Source organism: Choloepus didactylus, chromosome 20 (assembly GCF_015220235.1).
Source record: "Choloepus didactylus isolate mChoDid1 chromosome 20, mChoDid1.pri, whole genome shotgun sequence".
NCBI classification, from domain to species: Eukaryota; Metazoa; Chordata; class Mammalia; order Pilosa; family Megalonychidae; genus Choloepus; species Choloepus didactylus.
The window spans coordinates 37551722-37570554 of NC_051326.1; the positions used below are offsets into that span (position 1 = coordinate 37551722).

Consider the following 18833-nt stretch of genomic DNA (forward strand, 5'->3'; position numbering starts at 1 on the left):
AAACATCTTCATGCCTAGGGCCATTCCCGTGAGGGGACACTCTTTAGAGCATAGAATTGGGATGTCTTTGAGAGGACAAGAGGCTCATTTGTATTTGAAAATAATGGGATATGCTGTTAGTCAGTGAAGTGAATCAATAAAGCAAGCACATTTACATGCTCCATTTCCCCGGATCAAGAACTGACGTCAAGGATAATAACCCTTGGCTTCTGCATTACCTTATATTTGGGGGAAACTAACTGATGCACTGTAAAGAACATCAGACTAGCAGTTAGAAAAACCAAGATCCTGTCATACTAATCCAAGGATGAGGAGCAAATTATTCACCTTTCTCAGCTTCTGTTTTCTCATTTATCAAACAAGGGCCAACCCACATATCCTTCCTGCCTCTCTAGGTTGTTGTAGGAACCTAGTATGATTATTAGGCAAAAACATTTTGAACATATGGAGTGTGTAGAAGAAAGCCAGATACCCTGTAAGAGGTCAATAAAGGCAGACTATTATTTTCCTTGCTTTTACTTTTATTGTCGACGAACTTCACAGGGAGAAAAGAGGGTTAGCAGTCATTTTGCCAAGTTAACACCGAGTTTCTGTGCCTGTAAGCAATGTTAACCTAGCATAACAAAGTCGTCATCATGCTTTATAGTCATAATTCAAAAATAATGCTTTTCAAATGAATGTCAACCATGTAGAGAGTTGAAAAAGGGATGGTATTCAGGAAAAAACATAATCAAAGCAAACTGGAGTCTATGGTCAACAGTAACATTGTAATATACCTCCATTAAATGTAACAAAGGCAATATGCCAATGCTAAATGTATATGAGAGGGGGATATAAGGGGGGAATATGGGATTCTTGAGAGTGGTGTTATTTGCTGTCCTTACTATTATATTGTATTGTATGACATGTTATTTTTCTTTTTATCATTTTTTTATTATTGCTAAAATCAATTTTTTTTTCTTGTAGTAAACAGTATGTTCAAGTCCTGATTGTGGTGATAAATGTACAAATTTACGATGATACCATGAATAATTGATCCTACACTGTGGATAAATGTATGGTATGTGAATATAACTCTATAAAATTATAAGAAAATATATATATAGTAGTAAAAGTGTTGGAGAAAACATGGTGAGAGGGATGTACCTATCTACTGTTGATGAGCAGGTAGAATGGTGTAGCCTTTCTGAAGTTCAGTGTGGTTGTTCCACAAAAAGTTAAGTATGTGGGGACCAAAAGGTCCTGCAACCTCATTATGGGATAAGTCATTTGAAGATCTGAGAGCAGAGACATGAATGGACATTTGCAAACTGGTGTTCATGGAGGCAGTAATCATGATTTGCAAAGGGTGCAGATGACCTAAGGGTACATTTACTGAAGAATGGAATGGTGTACTGTGGTGTACACATACAGTGGAACATTGAGCAACTACAAGAAGGAGTGAAGCTGTGAGACACACAATGAGGTGAATGGATCCTGTACACAGTATTTGAGTGAAGTACACCAGAAATAAAGGCAAACACTTTAATGCCTCACCAATATGGACTAACTACAATGTGTAAACTCAGAATTGAATCTTAGAACGTAGCCTAACATGGACATAATTATTGTAATAGTCCCTAGATTGTAAGCGCTTACAGCAGTTAACTCTATCCCTGAATTGTAATGCCTATCTCTAAACTTTGAGATGCTGATCCCTTAGTGTATAACCTGATTGGTCTCTGGAACAATGTATATCTCTGAGACACCCAAAACTCAGAGCTAGAGCTCGGCAGATATGAATGTCAGTATTAGTGCATACAGCCACTTTAAAAAAAAAAAAAAAAAAGCTGAAAAAGAGCCCAGACTTCAATTAGTGATATGAATGAAGCAGGTCTGGTTAAGACCAGGGCAAGCCAGGCCGAAGGTTAAAGGTCGAAACTGACTGTGTTTTAAAACTTCAACTTCCATATGAGACCAAGGGAAGAGATATCTATTTGGTATAGGATCTAAATTTTCTAAACAGTACAACTCTACAGTTGATTTGTTCAAACACCACAATTGCATGGAACTTTGAATAGGAAGTGAGATACAGTAGGTTAGTATAGGCTGGAGTGAAATAGTGACACATCCCAGAGTAATTTGGGCAGATAATACAAAATATATTTACAGCCTCCCCCTCCCCAGCCCAGAGGATCTGGGGGAAGGTGTGGAAGTGTTAGACTTCCTCACCTGGACTGGTGTTAATGTTGTCACAAACATTGGGACTGGTGGTTTGATGTGCTGAGCCCTTGATCATGGGACATGCCCTTATGAAGCTTGTTACTGCAAAGGCGAAGCTAAACTTGCCTATAATTGTGCCTAAGAGTCTCCCCCTGAGTACCTCTTTGTTGCTCAGATGTGGCCCTCTCTCTCTCTAACTGAGCCACCATGACAGGTGAACTCACTGCCCTCCCCGCTACGTGGGACCCGACTCCCAGGGTTGTAAATCTCCCTGACAATGCAGAATATGACTCCCGGGGATGAATCTGGACCCGGCACCATGGGACTGAGAGTATCTTCTTGACCAAAAGGGGGATGCAAAATGAGATGAAATAGTTTCAGTGACTGAGAGATTTCAAATGGAGTCGAGAGGTCACTCTGGTGGACATTCTTATGCACTATATAGATAATACGTCTTAGGTTTTAATGTATTGGAATAGCTAGAAGTAAATACCTGAAACTACCAAACTCCAACCCAGCAGTCTGGACTCCTGAAGACAATTATATAATAATGTAGATTACAAGGGGTGACAGTGTGACTGTGAAGACCTTGTGGATCACACCCCCTTTATCTAGTGTATAGATGAGTAGAAAAATGGGGATAAAAACTAAAGGACAAATGGGGTGGGATGGGGGGGATGATTTGGGTGTTCTTTTTTCACTTTTATTTTTTATTCTTGTTCTGGTTCTTTCTGATGTAAGGAAAATGTTCAGAGATAGATTGTGGTGATGAACACATAACTATGTTATCATACTGTGGACAGTTGATTGTATACCATGGATGATTGTACGGTGTGTGAATGTATTTCAATAAAACTGAATTTAATAAAAAAAATAATGCTTTTAATTCATTAAGAACTTGGATCTCAAGCAGTGATATATAATGTTTTTATCACTGCTGCCCCAAATATGTCCTGCTGATTCCCACCTGGTTGCCTGTTTTGGAAAAATATTCTGTTCTTGCTGTTGGAACATAAAATAGAACAATGAGAAAAGTAGATCCTGAGGTCAGACAGAGTGATTTACCAAGCATATGACTTTGGACAAGTAGCTTAACTTTTTGAAACCTATTTCCTCATCTTTAAAATGAGGATATAATAACGGTACCTACTTCAAAGGATATTTGAGAGGATTAACCAAGATTATGTGTGTAAAGTGTTTAGCACAGTATCTGGCTATTATTACTAGTATTACTTTTTATCTTTCTCTGTATCCAACTTTTAGCCCAACTTTTCTGTATCTTTTTTTCAAGATTAATTACGTACCTTTTCTGACTAATAAAAGGCAAAACTGCAGATATGTTTATGTTTGCTTCTATGGCTTGCAAAAATTTCAGGTGCACTAACAAAAGCTAATAGGGCTGAGCCTAATGATGTTCAATTTTGAGTCATTTTTAATAACCTATAGCAGGGCTGGTTTCATGGGCACAGGACCAGTGCATTTGCATGGTACCCCACTCTTAGAAGAGCTCTGAGCTTGGAGTTTAATGCTCTTCAGTCACTGCATTGAGATTTTTAATAATTTTGTCATCGAATATGTGTTCTGTAATGTAAGCCCCATGGGACGATTGCGCGTTCACGGGGGCCTCGGAACCTCAGCTCACGCTGGGTTCTGCCTCTAGCCTCCTCCTGCTTCTGCTCCCTGGCAACCTGGACCGCTCCCGGCCGCGCACGCATGCGCAGAACGGCAGGGCAGGGGTTGGGTTGGGAGAGCAGCCTGGGAGGGTCTGCACTTTCCCTGTGAGTATCCCTCTGCCCTGGGGGAAGTTCGACTAAGAAATACCATGACAAGTCGACACAGACTTCAGAACAAATGAAAAAGTTTTATGTTTTGGTGGCTTTCACGGCACTTTTCGCCTGCTTTTTGAACAAGTGACCCCACATTCATTTTGCACTGGACCCGGCAAATTAGGTAGCTGGTCCTGACCTGGAGTGAACTTGCAGTCTTAGAAAAATTAGATAAGTGTTGACTTCTCGATACTGCCTCAAATTAAAGGACTTGCTCTCTTCATAGGACTCACAAGTCCTCCCGTCCATAGAGTTCACCCAGTCAAACGCAATCGTCTGTCCTCTCCTGAGAGAACAGGAAGGTTGTGCTTTTAGGCAAGTTGGCTATTTGCGAGAATTTTAGGAAAGACAGTATACGTCCAGAATTTAAATGAGAAGCCACCTGAAATCAGTAGCATAAAGTGGAGTTTTCATTGTCATAGCATTCATCTAGCATTCATTTGTTTTAGAAGATCCAGCTAAGACTCTTGTATTTTGAAATTTAATTTGCTAATTAGACTTGCTCTGTAAGAAACAAATAAGATAAATGAGATAGTGTGTAACTGAAGGTGTCTGAAAGTTTGTCATTCCTAGTGAGGCTAAATCTTTTTTTAATGCAATTTTATTGAGATATATTCACATACCATATAGTCATTTGAAGTATACAATAAATTGATCACAGTATCATAATATAGTTGTGCATTCATCTCCACAATCAATTTTTGAACATTTTCATTACTCCAAAAATTAAAAATAAAAAGAATAAAAATAAAAGTAAACAAAACATCTCATACTCTTCCTCCTCTCCTATTATTCATTTACTTTCTGTCCCCATTTTTCTGCTCATCTGTCCATAACCTGGATAAAGGCAGTGTGAGCCACAAGGTTTTCACAATCACATGGTCACACCATGTAAGCTGTATAGTTATACGACTGTCTTCAAGAATCTGGGATACTGGGTTGCAGTGCAACAGTTTCAGGTATTTCCTTCTAGCTATTTGATTACACTAAAAAATAAAAAGGGATATCTATATAATGCATAAGAATAACCTCCAGAATGACCTCTCGATTCCATTTGAAATCTCTCTGCCACTGAAACTTTATTTCGTTTCATTTCTCTTCCCCTTTTTGGTCCAGAAGCCTTCTCAATCCTATGATGTCAGGTCTGGGCTCATCCCTGGGAGTCATGTCCCATGTTGCCAGGGAGATTTACACCCCTGGGAGTCACGTCACATGTAGTGAGGACAGCAGTGAGTTTACCTGCAGAATTGGCTTAGAGAGGCCACACATAAGCAACAAAAGAGGTTTTCTGGGGGTGACTCTTACATACAATTACAATAGGCTTAGCCTCTCCTTTGCAGTAACAAGCTTCATAAGGGCAAGCCCCAAGATCAAGGGCTCAGTGTACTAAACTGGTAGTCCCCCATGCTTGCAAGAATATCAGGAATTCCCCAGATGGGGAAGTTTAATATTACCACATTTTCCCCCAGTCCCTTAAGGGGGGTTTGCAAATACTTTTTTATTCTTTGTCCAAATTACTCTGGGATGTATCAGGGCTTCATGCTAACCTGTACAAACCAAACAGATCTCACCCCTTATTCAAGGTTCCACGTAATTATGGTGTTTGAATAAACTACCCATGCAAGTTAAATTATATAGTGTGCTACAGAAAATACAGATTTTGCACTAAATAAATATCTCTTCCTTTGGTTTCACATAGAAGTTGAAGTTTTAAAACACAGTTAATATCATCCTTTACCCTTTAGTCTGATTTACCTTAGTCCCAACCAAGTCCATTTCATTCTTATCTCTAATTGAAGTCTGATCTCTTTTTCAGCTTTTTAAACAATTGCTGTATGTGGTAATGCTGATATTCACAGCTGCTGAATTCTGGCCCTGAGTCTCAGGTGTCACACAGATACCCGAAGTTACAGGGACTGATTAGGTAATATACAAACAGCTCAGCATCTCAGAATTTAGAAATAACCGTTAAAACATATGAATGGATGTGACTTCTGTAAGAGCTTACAGGAACCTTTACAATAAGCCATCCCTTGATAACCTGTGCCTTCAGATTCAATTCTCAGAGTTTGTACATTATAGTTAGTCCATATTATAGTGTTTGTCTTATGGAATCTGGCTTATTTCATTCAACATACTGACCTCAGGTCCATTCACCTAGTTGCATAGATCACAACTTCATTCCTTCTTGCTGTGACCCAACATTCCATTGTATGTATATAACGCAGTCCACCATTGTGTTTATCAGTCCATATACCCTTAGGCCACCTCCATCCATTGAAAATCGTGAATACTGCCTCCATAAACATCGGTGTTTAATGACCATTTGTGTCCCTGCTCTCAGTTTTTCTAAGTATATACTTAATACCAGGGTACTGGACCATATGGCAACCCCATTCTTAGCTTCCTGCGGAACCATCACACTGCCTTCCAGATAGGTTGCACCATTCTATTTTCCTATCAACAGAGAAAAGGTATATATCTCTCTCCACATTTTCTCCAGCACTTGTATCCCTTTGTCTATTTTTTAAACAGTTTTATTCACATACCATACAATCAATCCTAAGTAAACAATCAATGATTCCTGGTATAATCACACGGTTCTGCATTCACCACCACAATCTATATGAGGATATTTCCATTTATTCCTCAAAGAGAGGAAGAGGAGAAAAAAATGAAAAATTAAAAAATAATAGAAGAAAAATAAAATGAAATACAGTAAAACACGGTGAAAAGGTCAGACAGCAACTACAACTAGGTTGTTGGGTTTGGGGGAAGAATATCACAGAGGTGGTGTGCCCTTTCTTTTCATATATCTTATCAGGGTGTATGTGATATCAGTCTGACCAATCACTGGTGACTTAGCCTTGTTCACTTGGTTAATGTAATGTTGCTCAGGTTTATCCTCTATTTTTCTCTCTATTCTTTGGAAGCAAATTGCTTCCACTTAAGGTAAGGGAAATTAATCTCCAACTCCTGGAGGGGGAAGTATCTACACCCATTATTTGAAATTCTCTGTTAGAAAAATTTGTCCCTTTTCTCACATTTATTTACATAATTAATCTTTTATTGCTATCAGTATACAGAAGTTAATTGAAGATCTTGTATAGATGACATATGAAACCATATTTTCAATAACATAACAACCATTTGTTGTTTTTCAGGGCTTTATGATCATTTTAGCAAATGCTATCAAAGTATTCCAACTTTTACTAGATATAATAATAATAATGGAGTGGTAAGGACAGATCTTCATTTCCAAAATCTCATGTTTTTTTAAGGAGAGGCATCCCACTCTGTATCCCACAAGGGGGAAGTATTGAAATGTATAATTCAGCTCCTTCTCTCCACCCTCTAAATTCATTTACTCCAAATTAGAAGAAGGAGTGACTCAAGTAGATGGGAGCCTGTAACTTTTGGAGCATGTTTTTCCATGTGGGAGGAAGTAACATACACAGTTTAGGTCACTGTTCTTGTTTAGGATTTCTAGAAATATTTAGATATCTACACATGTTAATTAGAATACTAGCTATATGGGCATTTATGAATATGTATAAATGTGTATATATACATATTTTCATATATGTCTGTATATACATCCATATGTATATACGTATATATTATGTATATATGTATGCATATATAATTTATATATTACATATACATGTTGTTGCAGCTCAAAGAGGCTTTGCCAGGCGAAAGACCAAAGAAGACACCGGGCATTTTCTGAGACATGAACTTTATTTGGGGCTTACTCACAGGGAGGCAGAAATCAGCAAAAATCAAACGGCTTTTCTCTCGCCGGGCAGGTACTGCATTCACAGGGAAGTTGACTGCGTGCTTAAAGAAGCCACAGAGCAGGTTATAAGGATTTAAGACAAAGACATTCCTAAGGGTGGGAGAGCATAGATGCTGGAACAGGGTCCTGTGACATGGGGGAGGGGGGTCGATGCAGGAAGGAGAGGAAGATTATATGGTAGGGCTTTGTAGATAACCAAAAGAGTGATAGTCATTTGGGAGCCAGGAAGTAGGAGATTAACATTTGATGGCAAGAGGTCTTGGGTACATTTGCATCTTGCTCTTTTGTGAGACCAAAGAGTTTCTCACCTCCTGCTTACTTCCCGTTTCACATTTTACAGTTACATTTTAAGGTTAATTGACCATGTTCTCTTTATTGACTTACAAAGGTAATAGGTTAAACACTGGCTGCCTAGGTTATGGAGACTGCTGTGCGACTGACAAATTCCACAGTCCTGTTTAGCCCAGGCCAGGGGCTGCTACATGTGTATATGTAAAATCTTAATGAAGCATCCAGTAAGCTCACAGGAATCCAGGGAATTGTCTGAGGATTAAATGAGATGATATGTTACAAAGTGTGCAGAATATAGTAAAGATTCACATTTTAAAACTAAATAATGAAAAATGTGCTTAGATTAAGCAACTTGTCAAGTTACAGAGTTCATAAATATTGGAGATGAAATTTAAATTCTGTCTGACTTCCATGTCCCAGCTCTTAATCAGTGCATTACAATATTCTATAATTACCCTCATTTTACATATGAGTAAATTGAAGCTATTTAGGAACATGGTCAAGATTAGAAATGCAAACTGCCAGACTCCAGATCTTTTGCTCCTTCTACCTTGTACATCTATACTTGGTCATCAACATATGTCCTACACTCTCCTCCCTTCATCTCCATTTTTCATCTTGGGAAATTTCCAGAATCAGAAAAAATGACAAACCCTAGGGGGAGTGACACCCACTGAGGTTTATGGGTTCTACTCATCAGAGCATGGAGATACTTCATTTCTGACAAGCTTCACTGATCAAGATGGTCATTTGGTCTGGAGAAAAGTATAAATGAACATGTCTTCTGCCCTTTCTCGTGGACACTGTGCTGATCTCTCAGGAACCCCCTGTCATGAGGACGTTCTTCTTTCTCCTTGCTGTTCTCTTCTTTCTGGTCCCAGGTAAAATAAGCATCTTTGCATGGAAGGTTTTCAGAGGTGGTGGCCCGGAAAGAGCATCTGCCTCAGTGAGTGTCCTGGAGCGAACAACCCTGTAATGCAAAGACACCCAGGGTCCAGCAGCCTTGCAGGGTAACACATACTAAGGAGACAACTTTTCCCTAATGCCCTTTCTAGAAATCCTGTGCATTTTCCATTATTGTCTAGGATGCACTATTTTTGTGAATTTGACTTGTCAGCAGGTTTGAAGAAATGAAGGTATGCCAGGAAGAATGGCTGTGGATTCCCAGTCTCATGCACATTAACAGAAAAGAAAAGCAAATTTAAAAGCAAGGGTAGCAGGTAGCAGGCTATGGACCTTCTAAAAACAATTATGATGGAGATTAAGACAGACGAGAGAGACAAAGATACGAAGAAATGCAAGAGAAAAGGAATGGAACTTAGAGACAACTATGTATTAAATGATCATCTCCTATGGACCAGTCATGGCACTAGATGAAATAATACAAATTAAACTGACATTCCTTAATCACATACTATAAGCTAGATACTGTGATAAATATTTCACATAATGAAATCTATTTAATTCTCCAAAGCTCATCCTTTTAAGGATAACTTTGCTCTACTTCTAGTTTAGGTCTATTTTTGGAGATGGGGGTGGGAGTTAGAAGGTCCACTTCACAGATGCAGAAATTGAGACTCAGGTCAAACAACTTGCTCAGTCATAGGGATTGGAAGGAGTGAAGCCTTGATTTGAGCCCAAGTCCATCTTGCCACAACGAGAGGAGCTTAGGATGTCATTCCCACATCAGAACTCTTTTCACTTTCCCCTGCTCTTGGGAAACTCTGGTAGCTCTAGTTGGATCCTGCCCCAAATTAACGTTTGAGCCTTATTCTTATAGAGAACTGAAGAAAAGCCCACCCAGAATCAACAATAAGTGCACAATGTGCCAATGTAGTACTATATTATTCCTTGTGAGAGGCTGAGAATTTTCACATCAGCTATGCATGTCTGTAAACCTGTGATAGGCCTGTGTGACTTGCCTTTGTATCAAAAGTACAAGGATCTAAGACTGACAGCGAACCAGCTATACTCATTACACCGGCTTTGATGTAAACATATGGAAACTGAGAGAGATATCCTTTTTATTATTCATACTCAATGTTGTAAGTAATCAAAAAGATACAAGATCATATAATATGAAATTACCTAATATAGCTAAATGAAACCTACCTATTAATGCACCATGTGAGTGCACACACAGATGCATGCAGTTGCATTACCTCTAGGTGGGTATCTTTTATAGTCCATTTGAAGCCTTGTAGACATGGACATGCTTTCTTTTTCCAGAGGCTGCCTGGGTCATCACTATTAATAGGATCCAGTGAAAGGGCTCTTGTTTTGTCAGAGGGAGCTCAGTGCTTCCAGTATGAGAAAGTCTTACAACATTAGTAGAACAGGGGGCAAAAGCTCATTGAGCTTGGAAATTTCAGGGTATATATCCTTACATGTTGATGCTAGACATGATTAGTCCATATGCTGGCATTATTCCATCTGGTTTTAAGTTTTACATATATATGTGAGTTAGGCTACCTTTACATATTGACAATGAATGCAATTTTTGTACATGAGACACCATATTACATATATCCCTATTAGGCAATTCTAAAAATGTTGATTCTGAAAAGATGTGCTGTTTGTCCTGCACTTAAAGCAGCAGCTCTTATGAATGCTACTGATAAAATACTGGGGCCAGAACTGTAGTTCTATGCAATGTGCACTATACAGTCTTGGAGAGTCACTCTCAACATTCTCCCTTAGTGCTCTAGAACACATTCCTTGCACAACTGTCATTTTGATGGAATGTGCAGGAAAAAGTAGACTGAGTCTTTGTAAACAATTTCTTTATTTCAATTTACTGTGGTAATTTTTTTCCCTTTTTATGTATTTATCTTTTTTTACATCAGCCTTAGTTTGTCTTCTCAATCTCGGGTCTTCCTGTACAACCACCATGCAGCAGTGTTTGAAAGTGCATTGAAGAAGTTACTGATTCTGGAGGTAATTATAGGAACAAGTTGATAGTTACCCCCACAGATTATAACAAAAGAACAATAGCTTCATTTCCCAAAGCACATCTGTTACCCCCAGTCTAATCCATATACTGGGAGAAAAATATATTCCTGCTCCTTTTTTCTCTATGACAACTTGAAAAGAAATCTTCACCAATTAGATGTACGACTGTACCCAATAACCAGATACATGTGAAAAGAAAATTAATCCAGGTGATTTCTTTCCTTGTGTAGCCAGGAATGAATTTTTTGATGAGAGATGCTACAACCTTAAAGGGAAATGTGTGAAGTCTTGTCAGAAAAATGAAGAACTTGTTGCTCTCTGCCAGAAGACTCTGAAATGCTGTACGACACTCCAGCCATGTGGGAAGAATGACAAAAATGATCAAGTCTGAAGACATGCTTCTCAGAGCATCAAAAACAACTGAGATTGTTCTTATTTTCACTCTGGTCTCTGGCCTCTTCTGTAAGGAGATATACTTCAATAAAAGTAAATGACTGTCTTTTATCAATTGTCACACACTTCATTTAGAAGGTGGACATGACTTGCTTACTTTGATAGTCCCTCTCTTTTGGCCTCTTTTTTTCTAAAAATTTGTGGTAAAGGAATTGTCCTAAAGCTATCTGATATTTTTCTAAAAGGGGGAGTAGAAAAGGCTATGAATCCATTAACCTAGTCCATGTTGCCCTCAGGCAGTCAGCTCCAACCTACTTGATGAGATGAAAGGGAGAGAGAGAAAGAAAAAGGACAGAAAGAAGGAAGGGAGGGAGGGAAGGAGGAAGGGATAAGTGATAGAAAAATGAGCATATAGCTAATGGATAGTTATATTAATGATAAATAGATGGATAGATAGATAGACAGACAGACCATGGAATAATTCAGTTAAGTGAAGTGCTTTAATTTAATCTATCAAGGATTCTAGTGTGCCTCACTCTTGTTTAAATTTATCATCTTGGTTTCATTCCTAAAATTAGAGCCAGTTAAATCCTTCCTATGGATTTGTCCCCTACCCATAAATCCAGCACCAAATTTGTTGATGGGCAAAGAGATTGTAAATATCTCTATGATTGCCAATAGTTCCATTAACCTGGATATTGGTTCTCATACTGACTTTCTACTTTTTCCTTAAGAAATGGGTAACTGCCAGATTACCTCCTGACTTGTAATATTACCTAGTTTCAGTAAGGCATCCCTGTTATGTTCCGTTACTCAAGACTCAGTTTTGGTTCCTTGCTGGGTCAGAAATCTTGCCTTACTTCCCTCTTCTTCCTCAAGGTCAATGTACTCAATCCTATTAGAATCAATCACCATTTAAAAAAAAAAATTACAAACACTTTTTAATTGTCCTTTCTGTTTTTAGCTAATTGTAGATTCACATGCTAGTTGTAAAGCTTAATGCAGAGCAATCCCCTGTAACTTTTACCCAATTTTCCTCAATAGTAAGATTTTCAAAACTATAGTGCAATACCACAGCCAGGATATTGATAGTGATACTGTCAAGATGCAGAACATTTCCGCCATCACAAGGATCCCTCATGTGTCCCTTTAAGAGCCACACCTTCCTCAAGTCCTGGTACCACTAATCTGTTGTCCATGTCTATAATTTTGTTTTTTCAAGAATGTTATATAACCTTTGAGGATTAGATTTTTTCACTCAGCATAATTCTTGGAGATTAATCCTAGTTGTTGCACACATCAATAGTTTGTTCTTTTTTATTGCTGAGTAACATTCCATAGTACAGATGTGCTACAATTTAACCATTCGCCCACTGAAGGACATCTAGATTGTTTCCTATTTCACATTATTATGACTAAATCTGCTATAAACATTCAGATATACAGGTTTTTGAGTGAACATAAGTTTTCATTACTCTGAAAAAAATAAATATAAGGCAGTTTCTAGTCATATGGGAGGTACATACTTATATTTTTAAGAAAATGTCAAACTTCTCCTGGGTGTATTGTTTTACATTCTCACCAACAATGTAACAGTAATCTAGTTTCCCCAGATCTTTGCCAGAATTTGGTGTTGTCACTATTTTTTATTTTAATCATTATAATAGGTGTGTATTTTTTGTAATATTTGTATGCCACATGTATTTTGTGATATTAATTTGCACTTCCCTAAAGGTTAATGATGTTGGACATTTTTTCATGTGCTAATTTGCAATCTGTATATCCCTTTTGGTGAAATGTCTATTTCATTTCTTTTGCCCATTTTTAATTGGAGTGTTGGTTTGATTATTGTTGAATTTTGAGAATCCTTTATATATTCTTGATCTATCACTTGTATATGTGGTATGCAAATCCTTTTTCTAGTCTATAGCATATATTTTCATCCTCTTGGGATGTCTTGCTGTTCCAAAATTTTTAATTTTGATGTAGTCCAATTTATCAATTATCCTTTTATGAATCATGGTTTCTTTGGATGTCAAGACTAAGAACTCTGTTGAGCTCTGGATGATTAATTGTCTCCTATTATTTTCTGCGAGCTTGACAGTTTTACATTTTACACTTAAGTCTGTGAACCATTTTGAGTTAATTTTCACATAATGTATGAGAGCTAGGTCAAGGTTCTTGTTTCTTTTCCTTTTTTTTTTTTGCCCATGGACGTTTAATTGCTCCAGCAGTTTTTGTTGAAAAGACTATATTTACCCCATCAAATTTCTTTTGCACTTTTCTCAAACATCAATTTGTAGGATTTTACTAAACTGATTTGAAAATTTATGTTCACACAAAAACCAGTACATGTCTGTTTATCACAGTGTTATTCATAATCACCAAAACGTGGAAGCAACAAAGATAACCCCTCAATTGGTGAATTGATTCCATACAATGGAATATTATTCAGCAATAAAAAGAAATGAGCTATCAAGCTATGAAAAGACATGAATGAATCTTAAATGCATATTGTCTTGTGAAAATGTCAGTCTGAAAACTCTACGTACTGTATGATTCCAGTTATATGACAATCTGGAAAGGGCAAAACTATAGATGGTAAAAAGATCAGTGATTGCCTGGAATTGATTAGATGCAGCACAGGGGATGGGTTAGGGTAATGAAACAATATTGTATGATATTGTAATGTTGGAATGACCCATGTGGTAATGGATTAGAGCTGGAGACATTACTATGAACTCATGGTTAGATTAGTATAGATACAGATGGTTACATATAAAAATAATTATAGATATCTGCATATGTACACAGGTTAAAATACACATAAATATGTTCTTGCCCTGTCAATTGAGAGGGCCTAGAAGCAATGACACTCCAATAGCAATGAACACACCTAGAGTCCAGATCTTAGCTTCTAATACTATTCTCCAATAAGAGGAGCCGAGGCTCCTTGGAGAAATGCCTGATTCTAAGACTAGGGCAGAAAATATACAAGACATGCCTGGAGCAATTTGTAGTGCCAGAACATATGGAAATTCTAAAAATAAAACAAAACAAATCAACCAAAAAAATCCCACAACATAATGATAGGGGTGTCAAAGGGACACAAGAGCCAACTGAAAGAGCCCCCCATAACCAAAGATGAGTTAATCTGGCAACAAAATAAATAAAGTAATATTGGATTATAACTCTATGTATAAAATAAGTATCCTTGGCCTCATACTGATAATAAATAAATAAATAAATAAATAAGGGAGGAGACTATTCTTCAGAAGAATTCCAATAATTTGTGTAGATACTTCACCCTCACTCCTTAAGTGTGGGCTGTGCATAGTGACTTGCTTCCAAACATACAGTGTGGAAAGGAGGTGTGGAGACTAACTTTATAGTGGAGAAACCTAACAAACCCTATCTCAGCTATATCATCAAGGTGAACATCAACATGTTGATACTATGTCCCCTTGATACGTGAGAAACTTGGCAATTTACCTCTGTGATCTTCCTCCCCAAAACTAATAACCCCAGCATAATCATGAGCAAAATGTCAGCTACCTCCCAATTAATAGGCAGTCTACAAAATACCTGACAAGTACTCTTCAAAACCGTCAGGAGCATTAAAAACAAGGAGAGTTTCAGAGATTGTCACAGCCAAAAGGAGCCAAAGGAGACATGACAAGACAACTAAATTCAATGTGGTATCCTGAATGGGATCCTGGAACAGAAAAGGACATTAAGTAAAAACCAGGAAATCTAAATAAAGCATGGGTTTCAGTTAATTATAGTGAATTGATATTGGTTCATCAATTGTAACAAATGTACCACACTAATGTAAGATGTTAATAGTGGGGGAAACAGTACAGATTTTATGGGAACTCTCTGAACCATCTTGGCATTTTTTCTGATGGCCACTGTGCTGGTTTGAATGTAAACCCCAAACGCCATTATCTTTGATGTAATCTTGTGTGGGTAGACCTATTAGTGTTAATTAGATTGTAATTCTTTGAGTGTTTCCATGGTATGTGCCCCACCCAACTATAGGTGATAACTCTGATGAGATAATGTCCATGGAGGCATGGCCCCACCCATTTAGGGTGAGCCTTGATCAGTGGAGCCATATAAATGAGCTGACAAATAGAAGGAACTTAGTGCAGCTGAGAGTGACATTTTGAAGAGGAGCTACAGCCAAGAGGGACACTTTGAAGAAAGCACAGGCGCTGCAGATGAGAGACAGTTTGAAGACAGCCGTCAAAAGCAGACTCTTGTTCCAGAAAAGCTGAGAGAGGACAAATATCCCAAGTGCAACTAAGAGTCACATATTTGAGAATCTGCAGCCTAGAGAGGAATGCCCTGGGAGAAAGCCATTTTGAAACCAAAACTTGGAGCAGACGCCAGCCACATGCCTTCCCAGCTAACAGAGGTTTTCCGGACGCCATTGGTCATCCTTCAGTGAAGGTACCGATTGTTGATGTGTTACCTTGGACACTTTATAGCCTTAAGACTGTAACTTTGTAACCAAATAAACTCCCTTTCATAAAAGCCAATCCATTTCTGGTGTTTTGCATTCTGGCAGCCTCAGCAAACTAGAACACATGGTATACCTTGTTGAATGTTCAATGCATATTTGAAAAGAACATACATTCTGCAGGTGTTGGTTGTAATGTTCTGTAAATATTAATAAGCTCAAGTTGGTTGACAGTGTTTTCAGATTTCTATATCCTTACTGACTTTAATTTATTTATGAATTAATTGGTGTTAATACCTTTAGCTATGAATGTGGATTTGTTTATTTTTTTCTGTCAGTTTTTGCTTCATGATTCTTGAGCTCTTTTCATTAGGTGCATGCATAATTCAGATTGCAATGTCTTCCTGTCTTTGTAACCCTCTTTGTCTTGAAATCTACATTATTTGATATTAATATAGTAATGTCAGCTTCCTTTGGTTACTGTTTGCATACTATATCCTCTTCCATGCTTTAACTTTCAGTCTATTTGTGTCTGTATATGTAGTGCACAATTCTTGCATGTTGCATGCAGCTGGTCTTGCTTTTTTAACCAGTCTGACAATCTCTGCAAGTTCACTGGCGTGTTTAGAGCATTTATATTTAATGTAACTATTGAAGAGATTGGGTGTAAGTGTAGAATCTTTATCATTTTCCATTTGTCCATTTTGTTTCTCCAGCACTACTCTGACCTCTAGAATCTCTGTACGGCTGTCAACCCATAGCAGCTGTTCACTGGTAAACATCTGGTAGTCTCACAAATGCACACCAGCTTTAAATGTATCCTTTTATTTGTCTACTTCTTGCACTTCCATTTTTGCAAAGTTTTCTCCTTTCTGGTGTATTTCGCTACAGATTCCACTTCAGCTGACTCAGTTTTTGTTCTCTGCTCTCAGGCTAGTGAGACAACCATGATCTGCTTGGATTCCAGCTCCCTGTGCCACAGTTGTGAATTGCCCCCAGGAAGAGAGCCAGGGCAATCCTTGTGTAGGTTCAATTCATTAATTTCCATTCTCTTGAGGGATCGCATCTTGTGCTGCCTGTTATCAAATGCCTTAACAAATGCTTCATACATTTTGACCAGTTTTATTATTGATTGTCATGAAAGGACTATCTTATTACTTGTTATAGGTAGAAATGACAGACTTTCTCCTGAACTGAACTGCATATTTTCTCTCAATTTTTAGCATCATTTTGTATAAAGAAAATAGATGTACTATTCAGTTTTCATTCTAGTGCTCTTGACTGAATTATTTTATTGTTGATTGTTTATTGAAGTTTCAGCTTCACAATTGTAATTGATAATGTCATACAAACTTTTAGGATTTTTTTAATTGGAGAAATTATTTGAATATTTTTCTTATATGAGCTGAAAGTTTTCATGTGTAGTGACTGATATCTAGAATGCATTTGGAAATTGCAACATTCATTAAGCCTTTGTCATAATGGCATAGTATGAGCCTTATATTATCTTTGTCAATTTCTGTATTCTGTGTTTAATCAGCAAAAGTATGCATCTTTTCCCCACATTAATATGATTCATGCCTCTTTAGTAATTGGATTATTACCCAATCCAAGCACATTTAGTAATTGGATTATTATGTAATCCAAGAGAGTGTTCATAGCCTCTATTCAAAATTTACTTCTTCCTCTCAGTGAATTACTGCTTTTATTATCTGAAAAAAAAATGGTAACAATGTATAGAATGATTTCTACTAATTTCATTTGAAAATGTATGTAAAATGTTAATGAATGATGCATTTATGATTTTATGAGTAACACTATCTGGTATATTCACACAGGAGAAACCTTCCACTTTGACTAGGCATTGATAAGAACCTAATCCTCCACTTACAATTTTGCAAGTCTGATGACTAGAAGAGGTTTATACAGACTAGCTTCTGACTTCACATATTTCAGTATTGTGTCTTTTCCACTCCCTACATATTTCTGGTTTTGGTTACTATAGGGCATATACAATATGACTTCTGGCTCTGCATCTTCATGTCATCATGCAAAGTGAGAGGGAATAGCAGTAAATAAAAGTATTCCTGGAATCCAGTCCTAGGCTGGGACATCAAGATATAATTTAACAAAGACAAAGGTGACTGACAACCATCTAATTATATTCCTTTAAACTAAAACTAAACATATCCTTATCTCAACCTCCTTTTTGCTGGACCTGCAGTTAATCCAATGCCAGGGAAAATGTGATGGAGGAAACATCAGAGAGCAAAGAGACAGCGACCTCATCTGACTGAAGTTAGTAAACTTTATTTTTCAAATTTTACCTAAATATACATCTTCATGAATATGTTGTTAATATCTCCCACTCCCAAGACCTTGAAAGGGGACCATGCAAGTGAAGGTCTCTGAAGCTTAGGCATTCTTATCTTTATAATAAATCTATCTTTCCCTCTGCCTTTTCCTCTCTGGGCTATCATTTCTTTCCACTTACTGTAAAACAATTCCTCTCCACTTCTAAGCATTTCTCAAAGTACTTTGGTCCTGTAACCCATCAACTTCATTCTTACTTCTGCAGTTTCTACAGGGTTGGGGTTTAAGGAGTGAGTCAGGAGCCTGTTCCCATTTGCTAATGCTGTCATTATGCAAAATACCAGAAATGGATTGGCTTTTATAAAGGGGGCTTAATTATTTACAAGTTTACAATCCTAAGTCCATAAAAGTGTCCAAACTAAGGCATCAACAAGAAGATACCTTCACTGAAGAAATGCTGATGGCATCCAGGAAACCTCTGTTAGATGGGAAAGCACGTGGCTGGCATCTGCTTGATCCTTTGCTCCTGGATTCTGGTTTCAAAATGGCTTTCTCCAAACTGTCTCTGGGCTGGTCTCTCTGATCTTCTTCA

At 37.6% G+C, this 18833-nt stretch overlaps 1 protein-coding gene across 1 annotated transcript; it reads left to right on the forward strand.

Moving 5' to 3' along the window:
* The first annotated feature begins 8950 nt into the window (after nucleotides 1-8950).
* On the forward strand, nucleotides 8951-11461 carry DEFB106B (defensin beta 106B). Its single transcript, XM_037812789.1, has 2 exons — nucleotides 8951-8999; nucleotides 11301-11461. Exons 1-2 carry the CDS (start codon nucleotides 8951-8953, stop codon nucleotides 11459-11461), a joined length of 210 nt encoding a protein of 69 aa, XP_037668717.1.
* Nucleotides 11462-18833: the final 7372 nt, after the last annotated feature.

Coding starts and splice junctions, on each gene's coding strand:
- DEFB106B (XM_037812789.1), top strand. CDS start 8,951: ATGAGGACGTTCTTCTTTCTCCTTGCTGTTCTCTTCTTTCTGGTCCCA. Junction 9,000..11,300: donor TCTCTTCTTTCTGGTCCCAG/GTAAAATAAGCA, acceptor TTCCTTGTGTAG/CCAGGAATGAATTTTTTGAT.